General features: G+C 37.4%; 5 protein-coding genes across 11 annotated transcripts; 3 read left to right on the top strand and 2 right to left on the bottom strand.

Annotated features, from left to right (window-relative positions):
* The first annotated feature begins 352 nt into the window (after positions 1 to 352).
* Positions 353 to 3,250, top strand: LOC128874400 (Krueppel homolog 2). 4 transcript variants are annotated; one of them, XM_054119164.1, is made up of 6 exons: positions 353 to 368; positions 1,115 to 1,289; positions 1,383 to 1,564; positions 1,670 to 1,737; positions 1,866 to 1,999; positions 2,099 to 3,250. In XM_054119164.1, exons 2-6 carry the CDS (start codon positions 1,123 to 1,125, stop codon positions 2,310 to 2,312), a joined length of 765 nt encoding a protein of 254 aa, XP_053975139.1. In that variant the 5' UTR covers positions 353 to 368; positions 1,115 to 1,122; the 3' UTR covers positions 2,313 to 3,250. The 4 variants fall into 4 exon arrangements, with proteins under 4 accessions (XP_053975139.1, XP_053975136.1, XP_053975135.1 ...); XM_054119161.1 differs by lacking the exon at positions 353 to 368 and adding an exon at positions 424 to 706 and having other exon boundaries at positions 1,118 to 1,289; XM_054119160.1 differs by lacking the exon at positions 353 to 368 and adding an exon at positions 425 to 706.
* Positions 3,251 to 3,331: 81 nt separating this feature from the next.
* On the bottom strand, positions 3,332 to 4,797 carry LOC128874401 (40S ribosomal protein S3). The gene is made up of 4 exons (XM_054119165.1): positions 4,713 to 4,797; positions 3,925 to 4,247; positions 3,652 to 3,839; positions 3,332 to 3,551 (listed from the first exon to the last, which is right to left on the bottom strand). The coding sequence occupies exons 1-4, from the start codon at positions 4,743 to 4,745 to the stop codon at positions 3,367 to 3,369; spliced, it is 729 nt and encodes a 242-aa protein (XP_053975140.1). The 5' UTR covers positions 4,746 to 4,797; the 3' UTR covers positions 3,332 to 3,366.
* Positions 4,798 to 5,974: 1,177 nt separating this feature from the next.
* LOC128874398 (cathepsin O-like) lies at positions 5,975 to 9,625 on the top strand. The gene is made up of 7 exons (XM_054119158.1): positions 5,975 to 6,257; positions 7,373 to 7,511; positions 7,630 to 7,874; positions 7,950 to 8,098; positions 8,215 to 8,265; positions 8,986 to 9,254; positions 9,358 to 9,625. Exons 1-7 carry the CDS (start codon positions 6,072 to 6,074, stop codon positions 9,393 to 9,395), a joined length of 1,077 nt encoding a protein of 358 aa, XP_053975133.1. The 5' UTR covers positions 5,975 to 6,071; the 3' UTR covers positions 9,396 to 9,625.
* On the bottom strand, positions 9,523 to 14,777 carry LOC128874397 (tryptophan 2,3-dioxygenase). Of its 4 annotated transcripts, none has more exons than XM_054119156.1 (7): positions 14,477 to 14,775; positions 13,525 to 13,685; positions 13,123 to 13,328; positions 10,875 to 11,234; positions 10,379 to 10,628; positions 10,114 to 10,207; positions 9,523 to 9,921 (listed from the first exon to the last, which is right to left on the bottom strand). In XM_054119156.1, exons 1-7 carry the CDS (start codon positions 14,506 to 14,508, stop codon positions 9,750 to 9,752), a joined length of 1,275 nt encoding a protein of 424 aa, XP_053975131.1. In that variant the 5' UTR covers positions 14,509 to 14,775; the 3' UTR covers positions 9,523 to 9,749. The 4 variants fall into 4 exon arrangements, 2 of the variants coding, with proteins under 2 accessions (XP_053975131.1, XP_053975132.1); XR_008456637.1 differs by having other exon boundaries at positions 9,780 to 9,921; positions 10,338 to 10,628; positions 14,477 to 14,777; XR_008456638.1 differs by having other exon boundaries at positions 9,819 to 9,958; positions 10,338 to 10,628; positions 14,477 to 14,777.
* Positions 14,778 to 15,486: 709 nt separating this feature from the next.
* Positions 15,487 to 17,966, top strand: LOC128873694 (glutathione S-transferase D7-like). Its single transcript, XM_054117445.1, has 7 exons — positions 15,487 to 15,621; positions 15,794 to 16,059; positions 16,192 to 16,368; positions 16,444 to 16,502; positions 16,596 to 16,737; positions 17,448 to 17,615; positions 17,706 to 17,966. The coding sequence occupies exons 3-7, from the start codon at positions 16,225 to 16,227 to the stop codon at positions 17,841 to 17,843; spliced, it is 651 nt and encodes a 216-aa protein (XP_053973420.1). The 5' UTR covers positions 15,487 to 15,621; positions 15,794 to 16,059; positions 16,192 to 16,224; the 3' UTR covers positions 17,844 to 17,966.
* The last annotated feature ends 2,387 nt before the right edge of the window (positions 17,967 to 20,353 follow it).

Genomic DNA, 20,353 nt, shown 5'->3' with positions numbered 1-20,353 from the left:
TGTAAAAAAGATATCAATGGATATGGAAGCCAGTTGAAGAAACGGACTTTACGTGTTTACCACTTTACCAGTCGATAGGTCGATACAAGGGTACAAGCGGTGAAGCGGTACAAGGGTAGAAACCATGTGACACTTTTCTAGTTTATATGTATCGCCGTTAGATGGCTATAGAATCGTAGGTTCCTAGGGGAAACACTGGCTAGTAACCTAGCCGAATCAATGTCGGAGGTCGAAGATCGGAGAGGTAGATAACAGCCCCGTTACAACCACAATATTTGAGAAATAACTTTATGTTCTTTAAAGGAATTTGATGAAAACTTGCGAGAATTGAATGTTGTTTGTAGCCCTCTTTTGGTAAAGTACAAGAGGTATCGTAAATCGTAAATCGTAAGTCGCATCTCGCATCTCGCATCTCGCATCTCGCGTCTCGTGTCTCGTGTTGTAAAAGTAACGACGAAGAAATTCATTCGCACCATCTATCAGAGAAATTAGAAATCTTAAAAACGAAACTCAGACCCAGGGTAATTATTAAGGCATACCTGGCCAAGTCAAGTATATTCATATATACGTGTAAAACGTGAGTAGCGAGTTGCGTGTAGATGCGCTCTGGGCTGACTGAAATAAATAACGTTTATGTTTATACGTGCGTTTGAAAGAATTTACATTTTTGGCAAGTAAACGAACGTTTGATTTACCTTCTCATAAAGTAAGTTAATTTTAATTTATTACCGTTGACTTGACTCGATTTGATTTATACACACGATTCTTAAAAGTTTACAATTGGAAAACTCGATTAACGAAAACGCGAGGCATTAATAATATTTCACGTATAACGTTGTTAACAGTTTGTATTCATATGAGATTTTTTTCAAGTTATAGCGAGATTAGTTTGTCTAAATTGTACTTGAGATGTTGTACATTTCATCTCCCATCAGAATTACCTGCTTTCACTTTAGAAAACAGGACGCGATTTACATGATCAACGTGTCAATAATAGATACATACTGTTCGAATATATTTTTAGACAGGCTAAAGACATTGTGTGCACTTGTTAAAACTGCTTTAAAAATTGAAACTGTAATTATTCACATTTTTACAAAAGTTCTTCTTTTAGTAGATAGGATGGCGGATACCACGAGTACAGGTTCGGGTGATAGTTCTCCACAAGTAGAAAAAGGTTGGAATGCTTTGAGGCAACACATTATCGACAATAAGATTAAAGTTGGATTATGGATTACAAGACTTTTTACTATTATATTTACTATTGGTTACATCATTCCTATATTTGGGTATGTTATTCTATAACCTTCTTCTATCGAATCAATCCAAAAATATAAATTTATTGTTCCACATATTAATTTTATATTATGTATTTTTTTCAGGAATCCTTATAACATTTATTACAAAGCCTTAATGAGTAGTGCAGCAACAAGTGCATTACGGCTTCACCAAAGAGTTCCACGCGTTCAACTTAATAGACCATTTCTAAACCTTTTATTTCTCGAAGATTCCTTTCACTATTTATTTTATTCTTTGATTTTCTTGTACGCAGCTCCTGTTACATGTATCCTTTTTATTCGATAATGTGTAGGAAACTGAAATAGTCTGTCTCGAACAAACACATTATACAGATATAATTCTAAATTCTTATTTCTTAACTAATAATTAGTGGTGTTAATTCCCATATTTTTATTTGCATTGATGCATTTCGCTAGTTATTTGCTCACATTGCTGGACGTAAGTGAACAAGTTTCATGTTATTAGGCTAAATTATATACTTTGAAATGACATAAGACTAACGTAGCGTTCTAAGATATGTATAGTCATTGTTACGACAACTGATATTTTGTCTTCTTCTAATTAAGTGTTTAGGACAGAATAGTTTGTGGGGAGCACGCCTCTCCATTTCTATAGTGGAATTTCAATCACGGAACATTTTGCGTTTGTGCGCACTATCAGAGATAATTATTTTGCCATTTACTGTTCTCCTCGTATTTACGTAAGTATCTCGACATATATACATTATCTTTCCAAAGATAAATTACAAGTACACAAATTAAATATTTTTCAAGTACTTAACAAAGGTAATTTTTTCTAGGGGTCGTGCTGGTTTACTAACGCCTATTATTTATTATCAATTCTTGAAATCTCGTCTAGAATCACAAAGAAATCCATTTACTCGTAATGTGTTTTATGAACTTAGAAATAGACTAAGTTCTATTTCAAGAAGACAGTCTCTGCCGGAAATAGTTCGACGAATGATTCAGGGTCTACTTTTACTCACGCAACAAATGGTTCCGATTCGTCAATAATTTTTCATTTTCAATACATCATTTTTGAAACTAGATTTCCTGGGGTTTTAGGGTCCATGGAATTAATAATTTCATACAACATAATTGGATGATAAAACGAGTGCAAATATCAAAAACAACAAGGCTACCAAGTATCATTTGAAATGTATTAAAACAAACAAAGTATAAGATGACATTTTGAAATTGCGATTAATATCTTGCAATTTATGTCTGATTGTTATAAATAATAGCAAGATTTTTGCAAAAATTTCATACGAATAATTACTAGATTAAATTTAGGATTCATTTACCAAGTACGAAAGTACTTGTACGATCTTGAAATTGAATAATCGGTTTTTTCATATTCTGTAATGCGTATTATTATTGATAACGCAACAAGATTTTAACTACATAGCGTTAAATTATTATGGACGAATGGATAACAATCACACTATAACGAGTATCGTTAAACGTTTATTCTAATATTTTGCATATATATAAATATATGTTCATATTTATTGTAACATTCCGACACGCTTATTGAACTCGAACAAGTATATATTTCTAAGTAAACTCACATCATACATTGATTGATGTATTATCCCACATTATAATATGTATTTTTTGTAAATTTTAAAAACGTTTATGTTTATGCACTCCTCTTTTCCCAAGAAATATTCAATGCGTGCTAAGAAATAGTTTATGTATAATATTAGACAAATCATTTTTTCATTATTTGATATAGATATGGGTTATTCTTTGAACACTGTAATAAAACAGTATTTGGCTCGTCTTACAAGGTTAAATATCTTAATTGATATTCCAAGATATTTTAGGTTAATTAGTACAATTTTATTGAATTAAGAAGATAAAGGAAAGATAAAATGAAATAAAATACTAAGTTTAAGCATGATCTGTGAAACTTTCGTAAATAAAATATAAAAATAATACAATTTTCATTTCTCGCAGTCTGTCGTTGTAACTATTATTTTATCCTATTAGATTTTATTGATAGCATAGAAAGAAATACAAGTACGACATTTCTTTTAAAAGTTTATTGTCATTTGTGCACAAATTACACTGCAAGCGGTGCCGGTTGTGGCATGTCTTTCGATGCTTTCACTTCGGATGTTGGTTGCGTAGGGAATATTTCTTCCTTTGGTTTGACAATAGAAACAGAATCTGGAAGAGGTTTTTTCGGGCCTGTCTTGCCATTGGGATCGTATGGTAGCATAATTTTGACTTTAATGCCAAGCACACCTAAAACAAAAGGATTGTTTTTTTAACAATTGGTTGGTCTGTGTTTGAACCTTGAAATTTAGTTGTCGGTAACACTTTAATGTATATTAGTTGAAAGTACCTTGTCGAAGAAGTACATGACGCGTCGCGATATTAACGTATTCATTAGTAGGTTCTCCGGAATGAATCATCAGTCCATCAACAAACTTCATCGATTTGGCTCTCTGTCCACGCAATTTACCACTGACAACAACTTCGCAACCTTTTGCTCCCGATTCCATGATGAAACGAAGAACTCCATAGCAAGCCCTAAAAATGTCCATATTTAATACTGTTGTTAGAATTGATGTTACCATTTGTAAGCTTTGTCAAGTAAGCAAGATATTCCACTAACCTTCGTACAGCGAGACCTCCTATTAATTTATAACGTAGGGATTCTGCTTGAGCGATAGCGCAAAGTCCACGTGTCGCAACTTTTTCAGCATACAATTCGATATTCTGCGTTTCTTTGAAGTTGAACCTCTTTTGTACTACAGAAGTCAATTCTCTGATCCTACGACCTTTTTCTCCAAGAACACTTTGCGTGTGAGTCGCCAACAAAATAATTTCGGTACGATGAGGAGTCACTCGTACCTCTACTCCAGAATATCCATCTTCAGCGAGTTCGCGTGTTAAAAACTCGTTTAATTCAGCTTTGAAGACACCATCTCCGACAAACTAAACATAAAATGCAAATTATTAAATATAAATTACAATGATTACGAATACATCATAAATAAAGTGACTTGATAATTTTTTAATAGGTTAGCAATTTATATTTTTTAGAATATAGATACATCTATAGAATTTGTTTTTAACGGACAAATCACAGATTAACCTAAAAGTACATGTTTGTTGGTAAGTATACACATAGGTAGCCTTGAATAAACGTTGAACGTTGAACGTTGAACGTTGACAATGAATGATATTAATGTATATTTTTGATGTTTGTAACGGTCCAAGTGTAGGAATACATGTACAAACTAAACAGTTAACAGAGTTGAAAGCATCCACATCATCCGTAACTTTCACGTGTTATATATTTTTATTTTTTCTCAAAATATTTTTTTCTTGGCTTCCATTACTACACTGAACATGATATTTTCAAAAATTGTTTATCGCCGATTGTTAAAATTCACCAACCTTTCTCTTCTTTGAGATAGAACGGTTGTCCATGTTCAATGCTGGCGTGTTGGAAAGAACCAAAATCCAAAAGACTCAACTGGAAGAGGAAGTAACGGAATTTGCTTAGAGAGTCGATCGACTTCGAAGTCAAAACAATATTTATAATAAAAGTAGGATTACTTAAAAATACTTTTTCATATACGATTATCTCGTAGAATAATTATTTTTATGTTTTATGGTTAATGGTTTAGGGTTTATGGTTTTTCAAGAAAAAAAGTATATAAATTTAAGTGACCAGTGTATGACGTTCAATTACTATGTATACAGGGTGTCCCAAAAATGTTGGAGTTCCTTGAAAGAGGTGGTTCGGGAGGTGATTTGAAACAACTTTTTCCTTTGCGAAAATGTCGGATGGGGCTTCGTTGAGGAGATATTAGCGGAATACACTGACCAATCAGAGCGCGCGGATACCGTTGGAGCGGCCGCGGTAGCGAAGGCTACGCGCTAGGCGCTAGGCGGCCGCGTCAAGGTCCTTCGATGCACGTCGAGTCACTTGTTCGCGTATGAGCGCGGACGCCTAGCGCGTAGCCTTCGCTAGCACGGCCGCTCCAACGGTATGCGCGCGCTCTGATTGGTCGTGGTTTTTTGTTAATATCTGCCCGACATTTTCGCAAAGGAAAAAGTTGTTTCAAATCACCTCCCGAACCACCCCTTTCAAGGAACTCCAACATTTTTGGGACACCCTGTACACTTAAATACATGCAAGTGTAAGGATGTAAATAGAGGTATGACGAGGGAAGAGCTGACAATTAATTCTAAGCGTGGAGTTTACGTAGAGTTTATATAATAAGTATTTGTATAAAGTACAAGTAAAAACAATTTCTCGAATACATATGTAAATAGAAATGTACAAATGGTGAATCATCAATTCTATAATCTGGGCCTTAACATTAAAGCATTATTTGTGTAATGGAAGGAATGTACATATTCGACATTCGATAAAAAAAGGAAAACAAGAAATTACATAATAATTACATTAGTGTATGTATTTATGTATTGGATGAATAAAAGGAAGCACAGTCGAAATTTATGTAAGAGATTTTTTTGTTCTGTAAAATATGCGAGGGTCGATCAGCATCGTTAAGTTACGCTATTTTAATTACATTTTCTTCATACGGTCCTGGTCCTGATACTATCTCAACACATGCACGATATGCTTTTACGTTGCACACAATATTGGATCGAGTTATGTAAAGAGATATCACTTGTGTACCTATATGTATACATAGATATGTAATATGTATGCGTACGGTGCTTTACCATGCCAAGTATATCGTGTATCGTGTGTCATAGCCGCGATTATGTTTTACTCTCGACATGGAATGGAGAACAGTAGCATATACAGTGTTGATAGTGAGTTTATGCTTTCTGGTAATACCGATCAGAGTCGGACCTGATACTAACACCGAGGATATTAAGCTTTTTACTAGCTATGTCACGCGTTATAATAAATCTTATAGAAACGACCCGGCAGAATACGAGGAAAGGTTCAAACGATTTAAGGTAAGTCGTAAATTAAAGAAACAAATATTTCAGATAACATATAGCAGACACTTTACACAATATAGGTAGTTTGGGTAATTGTTGATTTGATTTGGTTTACAAGTGACAGTTTTCCGAGTATTTCTCGCGTTCGCGTACACGAACAAACACTGCTCTTATCAGTTTGATCTGCTTCCTCTTTTGGAAAAGCGACAAATTTGATTATTTTTTTTATCAATAAAATATACAATAACGATACCAAGTGCAAGTCGTATCCTTTTCAAAGTGTTTCGATGGTTTGCGAATAATGACAGGGCTGGTATGATACATGACGATGATGTTGAAGTAATTCGTTAGCGAAATAGCTTGTCGGCTGGGGGTGGGATGTATGTGGATGTACTATGACTATGATGCGTGCATCCAGGTAGATCCAGAAAAGCCAAGAATTGTTTGCTCGCGAACGATGACAGTTTCCTAGTACTGGCTTTAATTTAATACTAGTGGCGCCATCAGTGGGAAAAACGTCCAAGTTTGTAGAGAAAATAGTTGCCACCGTTTCTCGAAGGTGGCGGCACCGATATTTTAAAATAAATTATCTTTTATTTGTCCTAAATGCATCATTAATACGATTCTTTGCTTCGCAACACTACAATATATTACTTTAGTATATTTTGAAAGGCTTACTTGCTTTTAGATATCCAGCAATAATGCAACAATAATTACCGACCTTTTAGTTAGTGGAGTCATCTGGTAAGAACGGTGGTAACTTGTTTCGCTACAAACTTGGACGTTTTCCCACCGATGGCGCCACTGATATTAAAGAAAAAACGTGTTGAGTGATTGTCGGTATGTTTGTGGGTGCGAAACATTTGAAAGTTCGACAAGCCGCTTACAAAGCGTCCCTAGGTTCTTGGCTTGGTTTGCACAAAATCGTCGAGTCTACCTTTTCTAATGAAATGAACAAAATTGACCGGTTAACATAAAGTTGTAATAAATTGTGTTGTAGAGATTGCTTTTATCGCCGTATAAAAGAAATAAAAAGTTTTATGAAAAACATAGATGACTGATTTACCTTTTATAGAACGAAAATGATTATGTTACGTAACGTTAGGTGCGTGTCTTACAATTAATTACAGAGATCGTTGCGGTACATAGAAAAAATGAATGGGCTTCGACCATCACAGGAGAGCGCGTATTATGGGCTCACGGCATACTCTGATATGTCGGAAGAGGAGTTTTTGGCGCAAACCCTTGTACCTGACCTTCCCGTAAGAGGTGAAACACTTGTAAAATAAATATTCTGTACAGGAAACTGCGAGTCGAGATACACGTGTACGTTAATGTACCGCTAATTAAAATATATATATATATGTATAAATAAATGTGTAATTAGGGGTAAAACACGTGAACGCATCGTATCATCGACAGCATCGTTCGAAGCAGTCGATTGATCGATCGAAAAGATCGCTTCAACCAATAAATATGCCGTTAAAATTCGATTGGAGAGAAAAGGGAGTAGTTACTCCTGTGCGAGAGCAAGGATCTTGCGGTGCCTGTTGGGCATTCAGCACCGTTCAAGTCGCCGAATCGATGCTTGCGATTAAAAATGGCACTTTACGCACGTTGAGTGTCCAAGAAGTAAGTTTCCTATTTATTTAGATTTAGGTAATTAGGTAAGGAATAAGATTTGTGATTCGGTGATTTCTTTAATAGATGATCGACTGTGCGAGAAATGGTAATTTCGGATGCGAGGGAGGTGATATATGCAGTTTACTCTCGTGGTTGTTGGTGTCGAAAGTTGAAATTTTTCAGGAATCTAGTTATCCGCTCACGCGACAGACGAGTATGTGTAAATTGAACAAGTGAGTAGGTGTATGTACATATGTACCATATATACACGTATATCGAAAGTATACGAGTAAGGCGCAACGTACGATACGATTAATATTGTTATGTCGTATTAAACTGTCTGTTTCAGGACATTAGAAAAAGCACCTGGCATAAGAATAAAAGATTTCACGTGCGATAGGTAAGAGACTTTGGATCTATAAATACCAGTGAATATTTCAAAGTAAATTGTACATACGTTTAAACGTTTGTTGAGTTAATAAACAATTTATTGGTTAATATTCGTTGAGAAACTAGAAGAAAATTGGTGCGATAGAGGGTTAGTAGATTGATACGTATGTAGGTACGATAATAGGTGTATCGTAGCTTGGTATATCGTATCGTTGGGTCGGTTTGCGTCTAACTAATTGTAAAGTCAAGCTCTTATATAAGCTGAGCGGATTCCATTATTGTGTTAGTCCTGCTAATGAGAACTTGACTTCATCGGATAGACGTAAAAAAAGATGTGTCATGTTTCTCGTATCATATTAATGTACAATTATTACATTTCTCAATCGAAGAAACAGTCGCGTGAAAAAGGAAATTAAGTAGGCGATTTGGTCGTATTAGTCGCTATGACCCGACGTACGGACGTGTAAGGAGATTCTATCGCGAATATATCGCGGGACCAGAGTTTCAACTTTTTTCTTTGTTGTTTGGTTGGTCGAATGAAATGGTTCGTCTAGCACAGCTGGTGCCCGTATTCGTTTTAACTTGAGTATAATACGAGTACTAACGATACAAAGTACGAAAGTAAAAAAAAAGAAAGGAAGAGAAAAAGATAGCGCGATCGGTTGGAACGGGTAATAAATATAATTGACTCACTCGACGTTTTTGTCGTTAATGGTAAGGTTAATGTTAGTTTTAGAGACGCAGAGGATGATCTGTTAGTAACGCTTGCTACTCATGGACCAGTGGCGGCTGCGGTGAATGCCTTATCCTGGCAGAATTACTTGGGCGGTGTGATACAATATCATTGCGATGGTTCTTTCGATAGCTTGAATCACGCTGTACAGATAGTAGGCTACGATAAATCGGCTACTATACCTCACTACATAATCAAAAATTCATGGGGATCGAGGTTCGGAGACAAAGGCTACATATACATAGGAATAGGCGGTAATCTATGTGGTACGATATGTCGTGTATTACAAACACCGTGAAATATGTATGAATCTTATATTTTTTAAATATAATATGTATATTCACATAGGGTATTCGTTTGTCTTGATAGGTATAGCCAATCAGGTTTCGTCGCTGGACGTTCTTTAAAGAAGAATATATCGACGCGAGCCAAGATATTGGTCGTAATCGAACGAGTATCGTATTTTTCTATCAAACTGTATAATGTATTGTACATAGATAGTACTTTTGTAAAAGATTGACAACGACAATAATCTACACGATTATTTCTATAATTTTACAGACACTCCGTTTCGAAACATTACATGTGCTAAGCGACAGAGTATAAAGAGTATATCTAATAAAGATTTACATACGTACATGAGTTGTATAAGATGTATATCTAAAAGTAACATTTCCTGAATAATCTATTATTGTATTGTATTGTATTGTATTGTATTATATGCACCTATATCCTATCGTTAGGAAATCGTGCTCGACTATTTAGGTAGCCTCGAGTGTACATTCCGAATTGTTTTGTTTGTCGTCCGGATTCCATCCGTTGCAGGCAATGGACAATTTTGTCTTCATTTGTTTTGTCAGCGGCGGAATCATGTGACGAGGTATTAAAAACGTAGACAGGTTGAACAGGTCCAAGAACACTTTGTATCTGTCGCTGTTGTCGAAACACGTGAGTTGGGTGTTGGAATTAACTAGTTGCATCGAATTTAGAATATTCGCGAGATCGAATAAAACAAATCAAAGGTAAATAAGAATGACATGGTAAAGCGAAAGATGGCAACGACTTGAAAATATATGTATAGGTATCGTTGCGTTGGTATTTGATATAATATCGTTTAAAGATTACCTTAAGGTGGACTTGAGGTACTGGTAGCCGGAAGATCCTCCGGTACCCAGTTGTTGAGACCCAATCATTCGTTGAACCATTAGAACATGATTATCTGGAAGACACAAAGATTATCTATTACTTACGTATTTTCTCTAATCTGAAATATACGATAGATTATTATGGAAATAAATATTGCTGTAAATTCTAATATTCTTATAATCTCAAATGTAGATTATACGCACGAAAGTTACATGAATGAAAATGGTTAAATGGTTCTTCTTACACCTCCATTTCGTGATAAGGGAATCAATGTCCATTAAAGCGGTCAAAATTTGATGCGGTTGACTGAATCTCGGTTCGTCACGGTACAACGTGATCATCACTGCTCCTTGTAATGCTCCGTAGGCGAATTTTCTTTCACCTCGTGAGACGAGCGCGTTGTGAAGAGATTCGTTGAAGACCGTCTCGAAGGCTGCTTGTCGAGAACGCACAGTCGACAAGTAATAATTTCGAAGCTGTTCCTTTGTTTGTTTCTGTGTGGAAAAAGGACAGTGTCAAAGGTAGAATTCGAAGCAACCATTTCGAAAAACGTCGATGTTTATGAAAATAGCCAATACTCGAACAAGATGAAACTTTGAACGAAACTGATTAAAGTTATACGAGTTGTAGGCTATGAGGTGTAATAATTTGATAGAAAATGTAAAAAAAAGATTTGGATTTGTTTGATTCGAAAGAAAAGAAAAGAAAAGAAGAAGACAGATCGTTAAGTGGACGATTACTCGAGCAAGTTGTTCTTGTTCGGCGAGCAACTTTTCGACGGATCTTTTGTATTTTCCCCAAAAGTCGAAATCATGAGTGTCAAGGCCGGGCGTCCTCGCCAGCCATCTCTGAACAAGACAGCTAAGACTCGGCTCTTCCTCCGAGCGTTTGATCGCTTCGATGGCTTTGGGATCTCTTCCGAAGATTCTTGTGTAACTTTGATTGTACTTGACTCTATGTTCCTGCTTCACTCCCAGCTTATTCTCTAGTAAACGAAACTGGAGCGATTGGAAACCCGAGGCAGGGCACAGGTAATCTCTAAACGCCATAAAGTCCAGTGGTGTCATGGTTTCTAAAATGGTTACTTGGTCCACTAGCAGCTGAAAATGATACAAAAAAAAAAAGTAAAGATAATTTCTTCATTCGTCCTGTTGATGATATGTATTTCGTATTTTAGCGACGCGACGCGATACATGTGAATACCATATAATATTATCGTGTATAATTGTTCAAGTTTATCGCGGCCAAGTACACGGTTATGAAGTTTGCTCGTGTCTTTGAACACAGACCATTAATCGATCTTGGAAAGTCCATGCCCAAGAGACACCCACGGCCGCAATTGTATGGTTGCCACGCTTACGTGTCGACCGCACAACAATGAAGCGCCATCGCTAACATAGGCATAGACCAACCTGTCGTGTATTTGTGCTATAAAATTAAGAAATAAGCTAAGAAACGCAATGTTTCTCAATCTTTTCTCCTCGATCAGTTATTATCATATATTTATACATGGTTTAACTCATTTGTAGAAGCATAGAAGCGTACAACTGATCCAACAGATTGTGTCTCGCAATCCGACGTTAAATGGTTCTGACGTTAAATGGTCGTGACGCTATTACTATTATTCGTTTGTTGAAATCTCCGATTACTCGATTATTATTATTGTATATCGAAAGGATCATTTTGGAAAACGAAATGATACCTCGCGTCGCGTGAAATCCTGTATGCTTAACCCTGAGTAACGTGATTTTTCAGCGACGCAAGACGAGAAAAGGCAACGACCACACCTGCATTCTGTGGTATGGAAAGAGCGCCAGCGAGATTGTTACCTAACGCATCTATGCGTGTCAGTGTGGGGTGTCGCATGTCATCTAGCGGTGTTAACTTACTCAGATCTCGCTGTTATTTCTGCTTAGTTCCCACAATCTTTCGTATTCCGGCATGAATTGGCTTGGAAAGTGAGAGAGCGGAAAAGTAACAGTATCGAAAAAGTGTCGTATTGCCGGGAACCTTGACCCGTTTGTAAATACTTGACGGTGAACACGGAGGGAAAATATATTTAGTAGTCTATCGATTTTGATCGTTGAGCTATCACGAGGTGTATACGTATACAATATATGTATAGGTGTATACGTGCGCGACGATCGAATAAATTTCATCAACTATGATATATTCGTAAATCATCTCTCGGATAGTAAACGAGTGAAAATTGAAATATTCGTCGAATAACGAATAGAAATGTACGTAACTTGTCCGGGTTTACTGCCAATTAAACATGCCATTTTAACAAAGAGAAGAGGTTCAGCTAGCTGTACCTACTTGTATTAATAAATAGGAACGATGTGTATGCTCGATATAGAATAATAGCTCTTTTATCGGAGTGGGAGGTTCTTGAAAGAAATTCGATGAAAGTTAGAGCGACGGATCAACACCCGTTGTCATGAATCGTGGCGGCCTAATTGGCTTGCGATTAAGGGTCGTTCACGTTCCTTCCATCACTGTCATTGTCAACGTGAACTGGCCTCGATTCCTCGAGTTTCTATAGGATTACCTAGCGTTGTGTTTCCTTCGCATAGGGGATGCAAACATCTTGTTTAAATGTTTCTTTTTCCAAACCTAACTTTTATCACGATACCCTCGAAATACACCTATAACCATTATCATTTTATCATTCCTACGAACATTGCAGATATTTAAATAATGTCTTTTTTCAAGTATGTAGTTGTAGCGTAATAGTAGTTGTCGTATGAAAACCCGCTCGACGATAAAGTAGCGAAACAAAGACGTTTAAACATATTTAACCGTAATAATACTATTATCATTTCACTTTGAAAAGTTTAATAGATAAACTATCTAAACTAGACTAGATAAAGTTTCGTCCGTACCTACTAATTATTACTTTATGTAACCGTGCAACCGTGTAACCGTGTTAAAATAAAAAAAGACAATACGTCTCGAGATCGTCTCGTGGCGAATCTTGTCGCTTACTTTCAGAATGAGGACGATGCGGTTTAATCTCTTCAAGATCTCCAGAGTTCTCGACTCGTTCAGAACTTGGGACAGTCGATTTTTCTCAAGAGCTGTACGATTGTTCGAGGTACTGTTCAACGAGTCGTAACTGCTCGTCTCCGGGTTGAAAAGCGCTCTCACCGTGTCCAGCTCGTAAATAATCTGCTTGAACCAAAGTTCGTACGCTGCGATGGAAAATGAAGAATGTGTGAAACGGTTATCAAACGATTCCTTGCATCGTATCGTGTGCCGATGCACGATAAATACCGAGTAAACGATGCCGATTAAATAACATTTAGTAAAAATAATGCAGTGCCGCGGTGTCTTGTAGAAATGTTGTAGGTTGTAGGTAGCTACTAGCTACATATATTTTCTATTTACCCTGATGAGTGACGATGAAAAGATGTTCATCGTGCACTTCCTTGTTGTACTCGGCGCTCAACAATCTTTGCGCAGTCAGGATTTTGTCCAACCGAAGGTATTCCCCGTAAAGCATGCCTGGACCCTCGGTCAGCTGATCGTTGTCTTGATCCTGATCCTCCCTGCAATAATCCAATCATCGAACGTCATCTTATCATAGTAGTTTGCGATATGTATACTTTCGATGCGTACCGTACCATTCATTAACAGTGGTTCGTTCCTATCTACATACATAATAATACTATACTGTATATTTAGACAGTTTTCTTTTTCTTTTCTTTCAACGAAAAGCGAAGCTGGTTTGATTACGCGTTACATTCTTCATCTTGGCATTTTTCGCTCAACTGTTACTGTTACACTTTACGAATAATATTTGTCTTGGACAAAGACGAGTATCTAACGGGGAATATTTAGAGAATAGACGAAACGATGACAAGGCTTGGTTACAAGGTGGCCTTGCGTTCAAGTTAAAATGCAATCTAAATCTAGTCATTTTAGCCATTTACCCATTTACCCATCTTCTACCACGATAATCATCAGCTGTCTAACGAGAAAAAACAAAACTCGCTTTATCTCGTAAACAAGGTCAAATAGGACATATGCATGCTCGATACGAGCATGTCTTGTCTTTTCTATCTTTTCTGTAAATCAACCGATGAATCATTCGAAACCCGAAATATTTTTCCTGCATATCCCCCTTCGATCCGGTCTGTGTTTTAAATCTAACTTGACATTCTTGATATGATATTTACACACAATCTCGATACTTGTTATTAAAATCGAGATTTTACTCGATTTATTTCTGATTTAACAAGTTTATTTATTATTTTCAGCAAAAATTGATCGGAAAAATGTGTTATTTATAATTCGTCGCAGCCAAGATTCTTGTAAACGGTTACTTGATATTACTTACGCAATAATCCCGTCGGATAAGGGACAAGCCATTTTTGGCTATTAAAACTTGTTCGACGTGCAATTGCAGATGGAAGCGTAGTTTGACAACTTTTCTCCAGAAAAATTTGCCTATCAAACAATTTGCCACTTTGCTTTTTAACTTTTTCCCAAGATTGCTACTATACTCGTTTGTTCTCGTTCAATTGGAAGTTTTAAAGTTCGATTCGACGAGGTGCGAGAAGCGAGAAGCGACGCATACCGTCGACGAGGTGGTCGAGTCGCGACTAAAAACTGAATGACCATCGGACTCGATCAAACTATCCCTCTTATATTTCCAACAGCGAGGGCACATCGCATACGAACGATCGAAGATTATGGTTTCGCTAAATGTTGTTACACGTCATAACGACACATCTATTATATTATCTAGCAAGATTTTCATTGGCCAATCTATTATATGATACAATAATAATTCGATAGAAAAGAATAGAAAATTCAACTATCCAAATGTTATTCGATCGTCAGCGAAAATGGAGAAACTAGCATACCCATTGCTTTCACAAGTACAAATATTATTAATAACTAAACGATGAATTTTCTCCTAAAGATGTTTAAATTCCGTTTACCGTATCTCGCGTTTAACATTACTAGATCTTGGAATAAATCAAATTGCGAGTCGCAATATGTTTTGGTATAACCACTGTAAATTGATATCGTGGTTAAAAATCCACGCGTTATCGTTGCTAGAAAGAAAAATTGGAAAAATTGGAAAAATTGGAAAAATTGGAAAAATTGGAAAAATTGGAAAAATGCATGAATCTGTGGTTGGTTCGATGATATTGAAATTATCGTTTCAGATGTTTCCGATGGATGTCGCGAGAGGACTTGTTTTTCGGATAACTATAATTATAGAATCGGAACGATAGATGTCGCAACGAGTACTAGAGGAATAGTGCTCGCAGTGGTTTCAGGCTTGATGGGCGCGTCAGTTGCGTGTGGCGCACTCGCATAAATGACAATAGGGGATTTCCATCCTTGCAACAGGTTCGCGCCGCGCCCACACCCGCACCCGCACCCGCACCCGCACCCGCACCCGCACCCGCGCTGTCTCGAAATTTATAATACATAATACTTTCGAATACATTTACGTGCTTTGCGAACAAGGTATTACGCATATTGTGTACAAATATTTTGCTTAATATTCATAGAATAGAATAGAATAGAATTCGTGCATTAATTATCGGTAATTTTATTACCAATCAGAGTGATATTTTTAAACTAATTATATTTGAAAAGAAAGCAATATTTGTAACGAGTGGCGTATAACGACGATTAGCGTTGGCGAAATCTGTTAACCAAAACAGAAACGATAAGGAAGCGGTCTCAGCCACTGATTGTGCGTGTTCTGGCAGCTGGTATTACTATGTACTAGAAACAGGAGATTTAACGACCGGTGTAACAACTACTCGGTTTACATCAACGTCGCTAGTTGTCAAGTGACCAATGTTCGTTGCTCTAGTTGCTTTTTCGGATTGACGCGGTGCGCATCACGATAAATTGATCGATAAGTAATTGATCATTGATCGAACTTTTATTTCACAGGTATGTATATATGTACGTGTATGTATGCATGTATTATGAATTCCTAAAACAATGTTCCTGTAAAAGGATGTAAAATAAATAGATAAAAATCGGTAACTCGAATGTTCAAGTATTGTTTCGCATTGTTTTTAGGGATATTTGGGAGAGAGAGAGAGAGAGAGAAAAATGACGAAAATTATCTTATACTCGCACGACATTAGTCCACCTTGCCGTTCAGTTTTGTTGACGGCGCACGCGATTGGGGTCGAGGTGGAGATTCGCGAGATCAATTTGCTGACCAGGGATAACAAGAAGGAAGACTTCTTAAAAGTTGGTAGCGTATAGCGGAATATCTAGGTAAAAGGTTCCATTCGTATCGAATTTTGTTATTTTCTTTATTTTCAGATCAATCCCCAGCACACGATACCAACGATAGACGACGATGGTTTCGTACTTGCGGACAGGTAATCGATGATAACTTTTACATGCTTTACGCAAATAGTTTCCACACGTTGCTCGTATCGCAGTACCAATGATAATCGATCCATCTTTTCCAGTCATGCTATTGCGTGCTATCTGATAGGTAAATACGCTAAAGACGATTCGCTGTATCCCAAGGACTTGCAGAAACGCGCGTTAATCGACCAACGGCTTCACTTTGACTGTGGGGTACATTTCTCAGCTGAAAGGCGTCTTCTTGTGAGTAATTGTTTGTTTATGTACGATAATCTAACGACAGTCGGATCGGGGCTTCAGGGAAACAACTTTAACGAGTACGCAAAAGTGTAACTACATTTGTTACGAACAGAGTATTATTATACGTATAATATAATTAACGGCGAGACAAGTCGACGCGACGCGACGCGACGCGACGTGTCGTAGAGCAATCGCATGAAACATGGAACAGGCAATTTACGGTTTTCTTTGGATGAAATCAACGAAATCGAAATGGAAATCGAAATCGAAATCGAAATCGAAATCGAAACGTCAACTACATTTATACTTGAAAAAGTATCGAATACGTTTCTAATAGAAAATGTTTGAAAAACCTTTGAACGGTGAACGGTCTACTTGTAAAGGCGTAATTTACATTTGTGGAGATAGAGTTTGTTATTTATCCGTGGAAATGCTGCATATACTATTGATGTTATAGGTGGCATATTAGGTGCTGTTTTATATTACATGCGGTTAGCCTAGTTTGAATCGGTGTCGATTTCTTAGGTTCCAAGCCGGTCGACGGACCTTGTTTAAACATATCCTTAATTATTATATGTATACGATAGAATAATTGTGGTTAAATTTGTTGGATCGTTGGTGTGATTTGGGTTTTCGTTGTTTTGCCACCTTAGACATTTCTTTTGTTGTCGTGTTTCATAATTTTCGCTTGATAATATTATAATATTTTTCAGGGAGAAATATTCTTAGGAGAACGGAAAACGATTAGCGAAAGCAGAAGAAACGAATTGAAGGAAGCGTATGGATTCTTGGACAAGTTCCTGGAGGATAAAAATTGGCTTGTCGGGGATTCTTACACCGTCGCGGACATATGTTCCGCCGCCACTGCGTCTAGCGGTCTTGTAAGTTTTTCGCTCGGTGTGCTGTCGCAAATTCCAGCAACGAGAACATTGTTTCTCTGTCTCATTGTTTTATTTTTAACGGATTCGTAGGTGGTGGTGAACCTGAACGACTATCCGAATGTGAAATCTTGGCTGAAAAGATGCGAAGAGGAACTGCCGGGTTACAAAGAGTTTAATGTATCTGGTGTTAGCAAACTGCATGCTGCGTTTCGTTCGAAACTTGGCTAAATCAAATGAAATTCTATCGACTTGACGATATTTTATCGAATTTTATCTTATGCTTGCTTGTATTGCTTACAAGTTTCATGGAGATTCTGATTAAGTAAATATACGCATAACCGTTGTTGCATACTTTAATCTTTATTCTCGTTGTTCTTAGCTTGGCGCGTGAAAGCATAACAGCAGATCGGTTAAAATAATTTTAACGTACACGGAGATCCGTTTAGCTTAGCTTAGCGAATCTCGGACGTTTTGTGTGAGGTAATTTGAAATTTGGAATTTGAAATTTGAATCGATAACTATAGAAAAGAAAAAAGAATATAGAATAAAGAAGAATGAAAAAAGCAATCACTGAGGCGAACACGTAATCGGTACTCTGCAACATTCGCGCGGTTCTCGCTGCACATATCGTTTGCCGGACACGATGCTTCCGGGAAGAGCAGATAAGTCGTTTACCGATTAATGTCGCTTCTTTCGTTTCATTTTCCGTTTGTTTTGCTCGTTGATTTTTTGCTTCCATCGCGGTACATTTACCGTGGACATTTAGTCGGTAATTTCTACAAGTTGGAATACTAAACAACAGATTGCGTTATCCGAAACCTTGAGATAAAGTCGCGGGTACAGGATCCTGTTGGTTGTGCGTGGTACTTAACAACTCGTGGTTTACGTGTCAAACGAAAAGCCGGCCGATATTTACCATTTTGTTTGTAATTATTTGAATACCATACACTATATACGTGTATGTATGTAGGTAAGTCGACGCTCGATCTTTCGAAACATTTTTATTCGTTTCTCAAAGCAACTTTTTACAATGATAACTTTTATTAATTATAACATATAGCTGCTCGAATTATACGTAGATACATAAATATGTCGGCAAACTTTCTATATATGGTATGTGTATATACACATTCGCTGGATGAGTTAGGCAAAAATATGTTTGAAAATTTCATAATTTTTAGTAGGAAAAGTATCGAAATGTTTCCTCGCGACGGCTACCTAATCGACGATAATTGATCTCGAGTTTTCGGTTTCGTGATTCAACATGCCGGTCAACGGAAGTAGCAGCTGAACGTGGAAGATGGGTTTAATTGTCGTCCAAGAAAATTGCTGGTGTTTTATCGTTGAAGGAGGATCGAAGCGCGGGCGTGGTATTATTAAGAGCTTGAAAAAGTCTACGTAATTCTGCGGATAAACGAGTCGACATTGAACCCTGATGCTGGATCAGAAATATTCCGCCTATTCTTATTCTCTTTCTCTTTCTTTTTCTTTTTCTTCTTTTCGATTCGACGACCAGCTCTGTCTCGCTTTCGCGTTGTGATTACCATACGTTCGACTGCAATTTGCATAAATTAATACCTTGTACCTTCCGGCGATTTTCCTGGTTAACACTACTTAGTAGATTTTCTCCGATCCGACTCAACTCTAGAGCCTCGTATGTTGGACAACGCAACTGTTTCGCAACTGCGCGCGAATCTTTCTGTCGTTACATGTTACATCTGTAAAAAATAGCCGACAACGAGCTGACTCGATCCACCAGCTGTTGCAATAATGTCTCGAACTAGTCTCGATCGAATTCGTGATTTTGCCGACTTTGCCAGCCACTTGTTTACCGTCGCGACAACGATGCAAGTCTCTCCACTTATTTTTCCTTGAATTCTATTTTGTTCGTTTCCCACTTTTTTCTCGTGTTCGACGCCTCACGATACATTACTCGCATAATCATTCTCGATTTCTACGAAGCGAGATGCAGAGGTCAGCATCGGCGGCGGCGAACGTCCGTCGCGTCGGACAGGTTCCACTTTTTTTGGCTTGTTTTTTAAACGCTGCTTGGTTCGTGGTTTCAGATTGGCCTATGCGCGGGATAAAAAAAAAAGGAAAAAAAAAAGAAAAAAAGAAATCGACGTAGAGAAGAGGATTTTCAGGTCTGCTAATAGGATTACCTCCCGCGTGTTCCAAGATAAATAACATAGTCTCCGGCCAGAACAATGGCTCATGGTCAAGAAAAAAAGAATTCGAATGGAACCGAATTCGATTCCTCTTTATCTAGCGTATGGTAGCCAAATATCGATAACTTGAACGCGATTCGTTTATTTTGATTTCTCTTGGAGCGCGATGCGCTAACTCTGAAACTCTGAACTCCTTCTTCTCCATCTGCAGGTTGTTCGTGTTAGCCAGAAGCCTACTTAACCCTGCTTACTTGGCTGGGGTTTAGGAACGAAAGCAGTTTCCGAGGGAACATTTAATTAAAAACACTTTTTCGGTAGAGTGTCGGGATCATTTTTGAATCGTGTTTATTTTCTTTCAATGGTAATTGGCAGTGGTAGTACTAGTATAACCAGTCTTTCGATACTAGTAATTATAGCTAGTCGTTAACGATGGGTTTCAATCAACTAAACATTACAGCGCTGGCAAAGGTCAGTCGATCGATGTCGATCTCGGTCTCGGTCTCGGTCTCGGTCTCGATCGAGTCGCGACTGTGTGTGTTTCTTAAATTCATCGAACCGAATCACTCAACG

This window comes from Hylaeus volcanicus, chromosome 3, assembly GCF_026283585.1.
Source record: "Hylaeus volcanicus isolate JK05 chromosome 3, UHH_iyHylVolc1.0_haploid, whole genome shotgun sequence".
NCBI classification, from domain to species: Eukaryota; Metazoa; Arthropoda; class Insecta; order Hymenoptera; family Colletidae; genus Hylaeus; species Hylaeus volcanicus.
Note: the sequence above shows the minus strand (reverse complement) of the source record. Positions and strands in the feature narration are given on the sequence as shown.

Bases quoted from the DNA above. Each gene is read 5' to 3' on its own strand.
- LOC128874397 (XM_054119156.1), bottom strand. From the start codon at position 14,508: ATGGCTTGTCCCTTATCCGACGGGATTATTGC. The intron at 13,686-14,476 runs GTAAGTAATATC...GGATTATTGCAG, and splicing joins TTATCCGACGGGATTATTGC to GGAGGATCAGGATCAAGACA. The intron at 10,629-10,874 runs GTAATCGTCCAC...TTTTCCACACAG, and splicing joins AACAAGAACAACTTGCTCGA to AAACAAACAAAGGAACAGCT.
- LOC128874400 (XM_054119164.1), top strand. From the start codon at position 1,123: ATGGCGGATACCACGAGTACAGGTTCGGGTGATAGTTCTCCACAAGTA. The intron at 1,290-1,382 runs GTATGTTATTCT...TATTTTTTTCAG, and splicing joins TACATCATTCCTATATTTGG to GAATCCTTATAACATTTATT. The intron at 1,738-1,865 runs GTAAGTGAACAA...CTTCTAATTAAG, and splicing joins ATTTGCTCACATTGCTGGAC to TGTTTAGGACAGAATAGTTT.
- LOC128874398 (XM_054119158.1), top strand. From the start codon at position 6,072: ATGGAATGGAGAACAGTAGCATATACAGTGTTGATAGTGAGTTTATGC. The intron at 7,875-7,949 runs GTAAGTTTCCTA...TTTCTTTAATAG, and splicing joins GCACGTTGAGTGTCCAAGAA to ATGATCGACTGTGCGAGAAA. The intron at 9,255-9,357 runs GTACGATATGTC...TTGTCTTGATAG, and splicing joins AATAGGCGGTAATCTATGTG to GTATAGCCAATCAGGTTTCG.
- LOC128873694 (XM_054117445.1), top strand. From the start codon at position 16,225: ATGACGAAAATTATCTTATACTCGCACGACATTAGTCCACCTTGCCGT. The intron at 16,503-16,595 runs GTAATCGATGAT...CATCTTTTCCAG, and splicing joins GGTTTCGTACTTGCGGACAG to TCATGCTATTGCGTGCTATC. The intron at 17,616-17,705 runs GTAAGTTTTTCG...ACGGATTCGTAG, and splicing joins CCACTGCGTCTAGCGGTCTT to GTGGTGGTGAACCTGAACGA.
- LOC128874401 (XM_054119165.1), bottom strand. From the start codon at position 4,745: ATGGACAACCGTTCTATCTCAAAGAAGAGAAAG. The intron at 4,248-4,712 runs GTTGGTGAATTT...TTTTATGTTTAG, and splicing joins CTATCTCAAAGAAGAGAAAG to TTTGTCGGAGATGGTGTCTT. The intron at 3,840-3,924 runs GTTAGTGGAATA...GGACATTTTTAG, and splicing joins GGAGGTCTCGCTGTACGAAG to GGCTTGCTATGGAGTTCTTC.